Here is an 11495-nt window from a genome sequence, read left to right as displayed (position 1 = left end):
ACTCTAATATTTAACGCTAGATTTACTCGTGTCGATTGTATAGCAATTTTTACCGAAGCGAGCTAATTTGACTCGTTACGACAAAATTGAAGTTTTCTACAAGAAAAAATAGAAAAAAAGTAGTTCTAAATCAATTTAAATCAAAGATTTAACAATTTTAAATGAAAGAAATACCATTTACAAATAAATATCTGACCAACCTTGATGGACCAAATTTTTGTTGCAAACAATTGATTTTATAAAATTATATTATTTCGCTAAAAATACTTCGACGATCTTTTTCGTTAAAAATGCACCGAGCGATCCTGTTTTTAAAGGATATTCTTTCTGAATGTTTAACAAATATTTAGCATAAATTAACAGATCTATTAATATATTATTTAATAATATATTTAGTAATATATAATACTAATATATTATTTAATAATATATTTAATAATACATAATATTAATATATTATTTAATAATATATTTAATGATACATAATATTAATATATTATAATAATAGGTCTCCGGTAGTAAAATTTAATAGTGTTTCTAGCGTAATTGAAGGTGTTCGTGCGTTCGACGAATTTGCGCACGCCACTCGCTCCATTCCAATAAGCTCCACAGTCCACTTACGACTTTAAACAGCTGCGAGAGCGCTTTCGAAACTTTCGAACGTTTTCGTGTGTTTGTTCATGTACGATCTCGTAACAACGAAACTATTTTTGCGCAGGTGGTGATAGTCGGTAACGGCGCCGTAGGAAAATCATCGATGATCCAGAGGTTTTGCAAGGGAACGTACACGAGGGACTACAAGAAGACGATCGGCGTCGATTTCCTCGAACGGGAGATCGAGTGAGTAAACGAACACGGGGACGATTCGATAACATTCTAATCTGTCTTCTCGACCGTATAATTCACGGCGGCGATCTTTCGCGCGCCGCGAACATTGTAGATAAAAAAGTACGATCCCGCCGAGCCGAGCCGTGCCGCGTTGAACCGCGCCGAGCCGAGTCGAACCGTGTCGAGCCGAGTCGAGCCGAGCCGAGCCGAGCCGAGTCGAATCGAGTCGAGCTGAGCCGAGCCGCGCCGCGCCGCGTTGATGGAGCGATGCACTCTTCGACGTTCGAACAATATTGGCGCGAACGATCATCGAACGTTTCTGCTAACTATAATCGGAGCATCGACGGATCTTTATCGGTCTTCCGAGGAAAATCTACGCGAACGAGTTACGAGCTGGCCAATAACGGCGATGTCGATTAACCTGGACGAGGAGATTCTCTTTCCTTCTTTCTTTCGTCAGCGCATTTCTTTTCTTCTCTAAGGAATCGTATCGACGGCGAGCCGATTTTTCACGAGCGAGTAGCCACGCTTTTAATTCGTGCGCGGATTTTATGCATTTATGACGAAAATGAATAGATCGAGTACGAAACTAAAAAGACGTTGGAAGAGTTTAAGGGTGTTGCAATGTTATTGTCAACTTGTCGCGATCGTTCAAAGAGAAAAGATGTTCACATTTCATTCGTATTTCTTACGATTAACTCGGACAATTTTTATTTTGCATAAGGATCGTTCTTCGATCATTTAATTATTATATAATAATTAATATATTATATTATTAATATATATTATATATTATTAATATATTATATTATATTAATTAAATTAATAATTAATATAATATATCATTAATATATTATATTAATTATTATTACAATTGAAAGCTGTTCAACGTTTTCTTCGCACTCGTGAAAGATTCTCAAGATTATCCGCAACAATGTGGCAAGTATCGAATTACCTGGACTTGTGTTAAATATTAATAGAAAAAAAAGAGGAAAGGCTAAATTGAATGGTTCGCGGAGCAATTATTTGCTAACTCCTGGTTAAACTTTGTTAGTTTCGGAGTCCGTCATTGTGCGTGGCCCGAAATGCCCGCGGAACAATCCGTCGAAATATCTCACGTATGGTGGGAATATTAATATCCGGAATAGAAAAGCTGATTTTCATGGTGCTGAAAGTGGTGTAGGAAGAGAGGCGGCGGCCTATGGTCGGACGGTAATTAAAGAGTGTGTTGAAGAAGAATGCATAATAGGTATACGCACCGCCGCGCCGCCGCGGCATGGCGCGCACACACACACACATACATACACACACGTTCGTCGAGTTAATTACGTTCCGCGGGAGACGACCCACTAGCTCGTCCTCTTGCCATTTTCTGGAAGATCGACGAACGCGTTCCCCGTCGTATACGTACTCGGTGTTTCCAAAAAAAACCGGTGCAATCGGCAGAAACATTATACAAAACTGCACGAATTCCGAAACGACGGATCTCCGCACAATCGATTCGTTTTATTTTTAAATAAAAATAAATAGAAATGAATAGAAATAAATCGAAATAAATGGAAATAAATGGAAATAAATGGAAATAAATAAAAATAAATAGAAATAAATGGAAATAAATAAGAATAAATAGAAATAAATAAAAATAAATAAAAATAAACAGAAATAAATAGAAATAAATGGAAATAAATAGAAATAAATAAAAATAAATAAAAATAAACAGAAATAAATAGAAATAAGTAAAAATAAATAGAAATAAATTCAAATAAATTCAAATAAATTGAAATAAATCGAAATAAATGGAAATAAGTACAAATAAATAGAAATAAATGGAAATAAATGGAAATAAATGGAAATAAATGGAAATAAATGGAAATAAATAGAAATAAGTAAGAATAAATAGAAATAAACAAAAATAAATAGAAATAAGTAAAAATAAGTAGAAATAAATAGAAATAAATAGAAATAAATAGAAATAAATAGAAATAAACGTATACTTTATTTCGGTTCGTACAAAAGTTTTACTGTTACTAGAAAAGATGAGCAATGACCGGGCACGTTAACAGCCTGTGTAAATTGGCTCACGCGACCCTTTATTACTCTTCCGATTGATAACCAAGCGGAGACCATTGATATTACACGTAGACGTGGTTCCGTCCAAGAAAATTGTTTAGATTGCGATCATCGGTTCGAGCAAAAAAGGAACGTTGCAGCTACAGGGATATCGATCTTTACGATGGCGGATCATCTTACGATGAACGGCAACGATTTCAAGTTGATCTTCTTTCACAAAATGTCTATTGAAAATTCAATTCAAGAACTAAGATTTATCAGAGGCGTGTTCTGGTTTAGTAATACAGGTACGATTATCGATAAATCTTGATCTTATCTCATTCTTTGATAAACTTAATTTTAGCCTCAAAGCGGACAAAGTTCGAACCGTGCTAGTAGGAAAACACTTTTTTTCGAAGAGAGTTCGTTCAAGAAATAACAACTCGAAGAATTCATATTAACCAGTTAGCTGTGTTTGACGAGTATACTCGTCATCGCTTGATTCTCGCGACACATACAGGGTGTCCCGAAAATGTCTTGCAATCCGGAAATGAGAAGTTCCTGAGGTCATTTGAAGCAACTTTTTCCTTTGCGAAAATTTTCTCCGAGGCTTCGTTTACGAGTTATTAACGAAAAACGCTGACCAATAAGAGGCAAACTCGGCTGGCGCGCGGCGGTCCAGCTAACGAATGCACGGAGCCTAGTTCCGCTCATTGGCTCGGCCGTCTCGCGCCAAATGTTCTCGTCCCTGATTGGTCACTGTTTTTCGTTAATAACTCGTAAACGAAGCCGCGGATTGCATTTTCGCTAAGGAAAAAGTTGCTTCAAATGACCTCAGGAACCTCCCATTTCAGGAATCCCCTACTTTCGGATTGCGAAACATTTTTGGGACACCCTGTATAGGTGCGCGTTCTGAAATGGAGGCGCCACAGTTAACTGATTACATGAGAATGTGTCCTAACACTTTTGAAGGGGAGCGTAGACCTAGACGCTGCAATCTGGATCGATTGTATCGGCTGTCGCGGACTTTTCGAACGAAAATCGATCTACGGATCGTTCGACGCTCAATAGCAAGCTCCTAGACATCTTCGTCAGCCTCATTTTCGCAGACATTCATTCGAGAGCTACCGCGTTTCATCGATCAACTTCCTTCTGCCTTGACGAGAAAGAGAGACCTGGTACACGAAGCCAGATTAGAAAAATAGGATATCGCAGGGCTCTCTGATTCTCGCTAAAATAAGTTAAACAGTTCGGTACCCTCTGCCGGTAATCTTCTTTACGAGTTGGATAACCATTATTCCCGATTCGATCGCGCAGGCGAGCGTAATTGCATTCGCCGCGGCGGTTTATGGGGGCCCCGAGGAGTCTCTTTCTATCGAGCAGAGGCTTGTTAAAACCCGAGTCGCGTTGTTACGCCGGCTCGCGTTCCGTCGCAGTCGTAACGAAAGCCAAGCGGACGGGGTCTGATTAGCCGGGATTAAATGAAAACGAAACACGGCGAAACACTCGCGTTTTTCATAATGTCGCCGCGCTGTCGGCCGGCCGGCGGCCTGGCCGAGCGTGGTCTGCGCGAAAATCACGCGAACCGGAAGGTCGGCGCACGAAGCCGGGGAGTGGGGGGTGGCTTCCCTCGATTACAGAACGCTTCGCGGCTGCTTTCCTCGCCGCCGTTTCTTTCCGTTCGTTTCCACGTGAACGCAGCGGAGGTCCGTCGCGAGTGTCGTGACTCGTGACGAAGGTCGCCGGCCGGTCTGCCCCGTATTTCAAACGCGACCGATGCCTATGCACGAACCTCGCGCAATTCCAGACCATTTTTTACCATTCTCCTCTCGTGTCCATCGCTCGCGGCTCCTGGAATTATCGTCGTCGGGCCCGCGGACGCGATTTTCTTTCCCTTCGACGGAACTCGCTCGCACGGAATTCGCGCGTAACCCACTTATCGGCTCCGTCGGATTCACCATTAGCCGACGAGGATATTATGCTATCGTTCCATTTCAACCGGACTTTTTTTCTTTATTTCTTTCTTTCTTTCTTTTTTTACTTGATTCGTTTAATGTCGCATTCGCTTAACAGCAATTAGCGACCACTTGTGAGATAACGTTTGTAGGGTAATAATATGTACGATAGTTTTTTGCATTATTTTCTTAATCCCGGCTTCTTAAGTTGCTGTACAAATGCGTGCTGGCAAATTGCGTTTCGTACCAAAAATGATCGATAATTAAATTCGACGTTTATAAAACAGGGAAAAATGTTTCCCTTAGTCGTGAAGGGGTTAACCCTTTGCACTCGAAACCGAATTTTAAGCAAAATTTAAAATGGTCTTTCCGACCCACGGTTTCTTCATTTTACACGACCTAGTGCATTTTATGCATATGAAATTGAATATTCTGGCGCAAGCAATAGTTAGACTTTTAACAGCTCTTTAAATATAAACAAATTGAAATAAAAAAATGTATAAAATTAAAATTTATGATATTAAATATAAAAATTTACAAATAAAATTATTTTGAGACGTGACATAAGAATTTTCAATGGCCCCTCGGAGCCGCCACTCGAGTGCAAAGGGTTAAACATACAGTGGGGTCGATAGAGAATACACTTTCTCCGAGTTCACGGTAGGAGAAAGGGGTGTTCGAACGTATCCATTTTTGTCAACCGGAATCGTCGGACCGCGTTCCCGAGAACTGTTCGACTGGAATAAGGAGCGTGTACACGAAACGCAAACGATTCGCTCGTTTCGCTCGTTGCGAACAGCAGATCCGTCCGCATTTTCGTGCGCGCGTGGTATCGTAATTAGGTTGCGCAAAAAAATAAGAAACCTCCGAGAGAAACCGGAGGGAATGTAAACGAGAGATCTGTTACGGTACGGTTAACAAACTTGCAAATGAAAGTAATGCGATGAATGAAACGAACGACCGCGAAGAGCTGCTCGAGAATGCTTCGCATAGTTATAGTTGCACCTTATTGCAACAATGCGTAGCTGCCGTTTAAAAAAAGTCAAGTTGATCCTGTCAAATTTCATATTACACGAGAAGATCGGAATATTTGTAGTAACTATATGCCATTTGAAAAATCTATTTTTCCGGAGCGTTACTACCCGCGTTTGACGCTAATGATTAATTATTATATTATGTAATATTATATAATATTACATTACATTACATATTACATTACATTACATATTACATTACATTACATATTACATTACATTACATATTACATTACATTACATATTACATTACATTACATATTACATTACATAACATATTACATTACATTACATTACATAACATATTACATTACATTACATAACATATTACATTACATTACATAACATATTACATTACATTTCATAACATATTACATTACATTTCATAACATATTACATTACATTACATTACATTACATTACATATTACATTACATTACATTACATTACATATTACATTACATTACATTACATTACATTACATTACATATTACATTACATTACATATTACATTACATTACATTACATTACATTACATTACATTACATTACATTACATTACATATTACATTACATTACATTACATTACATTACATTACATATTACATTACATTACATTACATTACATTACATTACATATTACATTACATTACATTACATATTACATTACATATTACATTACATATTACATTACATATTACATTACATTACATTACATTACATATTACATATTACATTGCATTACATTGCATTACATATTACATTACATTACATATTACACTACATTACATTATATATTACAATACATTACATTACATTACATATTACACTACATTACATTATATATTACAATACATTACATTACATTACATATTACACTACATTACATTATATATTACAATACATTACATTACATTACATATTACATTACATTACATATTACATTACATTACATTACATTACATTACATTACATTACATTACATTACATATTACATTACATTACATTACATTACATTACATATTACATTACATTACATTACATATTACATTACATATTACATTACATATTACATTACATATTACATTACATTACATTACATTACATATTACATATTACATTGCATTACATTGCATTACATATTACATTACATTACATATTACACTACATTACATTATATATTACAATACATTACATTACATTACATATTACACTACATTACATTATATATTACAATACATTACATTACATTACATATTACACTACATTACATTATATATTACAATACATTACATTACATTACATATTACACTACATTACATTATATATTACAATACATTACATTACGTTACATTATAATATATAATAATTATTCATTATTATTCACGCTAATTCCAAGCGAGAGACGGTTAGCGTGCTGCGGCTCGAGCAGTCGTGCATTTTCTTCTTGCTCGTGTAATACGAAACGCGCAGTAATTTTCTAGAGATTGAGCCGGATCGGTGCTGTAGCGTGCGGCGTCGAAGATCGAATTTTATTTAATGGTATATTTATTTAACGTTTAATGTTTACGGAGCAATGTTTGCGGAGAATCGCTTCGCCGCGCCGCGCCGCTTTACAGATCACAGCCACGCGCCACGCGAGGACAGAGGAGAGATAGCGTCGCTGGATCGCGTCGTGTCGAAGCGATCGTGTTATTTGTTTGCTGGATAAAACGGTGCGCGAGCTCGCTCGATCTACTTCGAGAGCAGCGCGAAAAAGGAAAAAAGAGAAAACTCGGCCGCGTTTCTTCTTCTTCTTAAGAACGGTCCCCCTATAACTCGGTTGCGCGGTGAACCATTATCGCATTCCGTTATTTAATCCGCGCGGAATTCGTCCCGATATCCACTCGTTGCGTTTGTACAGTTACCGTGTTTTCATTAACGCCCGGCAGCAACCGAGGATTTTCATTGGCTGCTCGCCGAGGCTCGTTCGTCGCGAAACGCGCGGCCTCGGATCGACGATTTCCTGTCTCGCGGAATGGAAACGATCCCGCGGAGTCCGTTTCGCGGGAAACAGAAAGGAAGAGGAAAGGAAGAACAATTTTCTGAACCGATCGGGCATCGTCGAATCGAACCTAATGAACCGTTGCTAAATATTTCGTTGCGTTCATAGTACGAAAATTGCGAACGCGAAGTCAACGTTCCATGAAATATTTAGACTATTTTCAAGGTGCTTAAACAGTCGATAGAGGCAGTGGCATTTTATGAACTTCAATGCTCCTCGAACTTGCCCAGAGAAATGAGGACTCGAATGGCTGCAAGACCGGCGACGTTTCGGTCGATTTCGATCCGTAATTCGTATGCATTTTCTTGAATGCACCGTAAGCTTAAATGGTATAGTATATTCTCCCTAAAAATAGATTTAAATAAATATATAAATGTAATGAATATAATATATAAATATAATAAATATAATATATGAATATGATAAATATAATATATGAATATAATAAATATAATATATGAATATAATAAATATAATATATGAATATAATAAATACAATATATAAATATAATAAATATAATATATAAATATAATAAATGTAATATATAAATATAATAAATATAATATGTAAATATAATATATAAATATAATATATGAATATAATAAATACAATATATGAATATAATAAATACAATATATAAATATAATAAATATAATATATAAATATAATAAATGTAATATATAAATATAATAAATATAATATGTAAATATAATATATAAATATAATATATGAATATAATAAATACAATATATGAATATAATAAATACAATATATAAATATAATAAATATAATATATAAATACAATAAATATAATATATAAATATAATAAATTTAGGAAGAGGAGGTACGATTATTCGGCTCGTTTTTATAGTCGTTGAGAATCGGTAAAAACTATGGTAACTATAAAAACGAGTCGCGAGGCTTGAACAATCGAATCTCCTCTTCCCAAATTGTCCATTTTCGTTTACAAGCAGAACAACAATTAGGGAGAATATAACCATAATCGTTGTTCCTATTGTTTCGCAGAGGCTTTTACAATGAAAATTCTGCATATCTAGACGATTTTAGACGCGACAGGTTTCTGACAGACGCACGATAATTTAATGACAAATACAGCATCGAGGGAAAGCAGCTGTCTGCTATTACAAAGTAAATTCTCGCTAATTACAGCGCAGCTTGTAAACAAAAATTGACAATCTAGAAAGAGGAGAGATACGATTATTCCAGCCTTGCGGCTCGTTTTTACAGTCGTTGAGAATCGGTAACTATAAAAACGAGCCGCGAGGCGCTCGATCAATCGAATCTCCTCTTCCCAAATTGTCCATTTCTCTGTGCAATCTGTGCGTCAATTAGTGAGAATTTAACCGTACTTCGAAGCAACGCTGGCCACGTTATCCGCGTCGCCGTTGGATCTGCAACGAAATACTCGCCGCTGATATCTTGTTTCCACAAAATCGCAGAGGAAGAATGAGGAGGGTGCTTCGCTTCGTGGCACTTTTATCAAGAATTCGTATCTAATCTCTGCCGGAGAAGCCTCGAGAGAGAGAGAGAGAGAGAGAGAGAGAGAGGAAGCCGCGCCGAGAAGCAGAATTTCGGCTGTCTCCGGTCCCGAAACAGGGCGCTTCCGGTTCCGAAGTTGCCGCCGCGCGAACGAACGCGCGTGTATCTCACGGTAGATTCGTGGCGAAAGAAAGGGGCCCCGCAAGAAAGATGCTTTCCTTCTGAAAAAGGCGAGCACACCGGTGGCCTGGCGCGACGCGACGCGGTGAGCGAACAGAGGCGAACGTGGATCAGGAAGTATCCCACGATTGCCGGCGTCTCGGGACTCGGGACGAATAAGAGGCGCGTTTCTCAAGGACCAAGAAGCGTGCAGCTACCTACCTACTCCTGGATAAAGGCTCCGCGAGACCGCGGCCATATGCAAATCGCGTTCGCGCGCGGCCGACTATCGACGGAACTTCGACGTTCGCGAGAACGGGGGCTGATTCTTGGGGACACGGGCCCTTGCCTTTATTTATAGCTGTTTATAAATAATATTATAATAATATTATAATATATATAATATTTATGATAATATTATAATATATATATATATATATATATATATATATATATATATATATATATATATATAATATTTATGATAATAATACTGGTATTTCTCCGGGAAATGTGGGGTTCCTGAGATCGATTGAAGCAACTTTCTCCTTTACAAAAATTTTCTCCGAGACATCGTTCACGAGTTATTGACGAAAAACACTGACCAATGAGGAGCGAGCTCGGTTAGCGCGAGGCAGCCGAGCCAACGAGCGCGCGGAGCCCAGTTCCGTTCATCGGCTCGGCCGCCACGCGCCAGCTGATCCCGCCTCTCATTGGTCACTGTTTTTCGTTAATAACTCGTAAACGAAGCCGCGGATCGCATTTTCACTGGGGAAAAAATTACTCCAAATGACCTCCTAAACCCCTCAGTCCCCGGAAATACAATAATTTTAGGACAACCTGTATATAGCAATGCTGGAATAAAAACGATGATTTAACTTTTCTGTTTCTAATTTTGTGCTACGATTCGAAGGCAATTCGGAGACCACGTTCCACGATTTTGACCAACTCCGTCGACCCTTAGCATCGACGTGGCAATGAATTGCATAGGCGTAGGATTAACACAGAGGAATTCACAAGAACATGAAATTTCTCCCTTCAGAGAAAGAGAGAGAGCGAGAGAGAGAGAGAGGGAGAGCGAGAGAGAGAGAAGGGGGTTCTTACTTAGAGTGTCGAGAGTTTAAGAAATCATAAGGGTCAGTAGGCTAAAGTCAGACTTCGGAAGATGACAGAGGGTCGAAGGGCCCTCCAGCGGAGGTCCATCATTTTTCCGGCCCCCCTCTCGAGGGTCCATGATTCTCCGTAGTGCAGTAACCATTGTCTGTTCCGCAGGGTGGACGGCGAGGACGTGAGACTGATGCTGTGGGATACCGCGGGCCAGGAGGAATTCGACGCAATCACCGCGGCTTATTATCGCGGCGCCCATGCCTGCGTCCTCGCTTATTCAGCCACTGACAGAGATTCCTTCGACGCCATTCCTTCGTGGAAGCAGAAGGTACGAGAGAGCCCCGCGCTGCCACCGGCAGAGACTTACGCGCCGCGGCGAACCGGTGCAAGCACGTTTCCGTAGGTAGTCACGACCGCGACTACGACCACGACCACGACGGATGGTGGAATGTGAAAGTGAAGGTGCCATTAAAGCAGGGGCTGATTTTCAGTCGCTCCGCGTCGCCGCGTCTCCGCGTCTCCGTTCCTGCTCCGACGTTAGATCGCTCAGAATGCCTTCTCCGCGAGCTGTCCCTGCCTGCACCCGATAATCTAATCTTCCGTTCGACCAGCCGTCGAATCGCGAGGACCGTGGCAGGTCAACGTTCGTCCCCGCGTCGGACACGGTCGTCCTTGCGTCTGAGATCTATTTTTCGTCGGTCAGTATTTTATTTCAAGCCGATACCGAGGTGTCCGATAACAGGACTACGATAGATGTCGCAGTTTCCGCGCCTGTCCCAATTTCCGTGCTCCCGGATTGTGAAAACGTGTAGAAAAAGAA

At 39.1% G+C, this 11495-nt stretch overlaps 1 protein-coding gene across 2 annotated transcripts in view; it reads left to right on the top strand.

Moving 5' to 3' along the window:
- The window catches only part of Rab23 (RAS oncogene family member Rab23), a 32856-nt gene that overhangs the window by 12331 nt on the left and 9030 nt on the right, over window positions 1–11495 (top strand). For both annotated transcript variants that reach the window (XM_033477270.2, XM_076528727.1), the window contains exons 2-3: window positions 719–840; window positions 10841–11003. In XM_033477270.2, the coding sequence (XP_033333161.1) occupies window positions 719–840; window positions 10841–11003 (285 nt within the window). The remainder of the gene's footprint in view (window positions 1–718; window positions 841–10840; window positions 11004–11495) is intronic.

The sequence above is a fragment of the Megalopta genalis genome, chromosome 1 (genome assembly GCF_051020955.1).
Source record: "Megalopta genalis isolate 19385.01 chromosome 1, iyMegGena1_principal, whole genome shotgun sequence".
Taxonomy (NCBI): domain Eukaryota; kingdom Metazoa; phylum Arthropoda; class Insecta; order Hymenoptera; family Halictidae; genus Megalopta; species Megalopta genalis.
The sequence above is the reverse complement of the archived record's forward strand: the minus strand, read 5'-3'. Positions and strand labels throughout refer to the sequence as shown.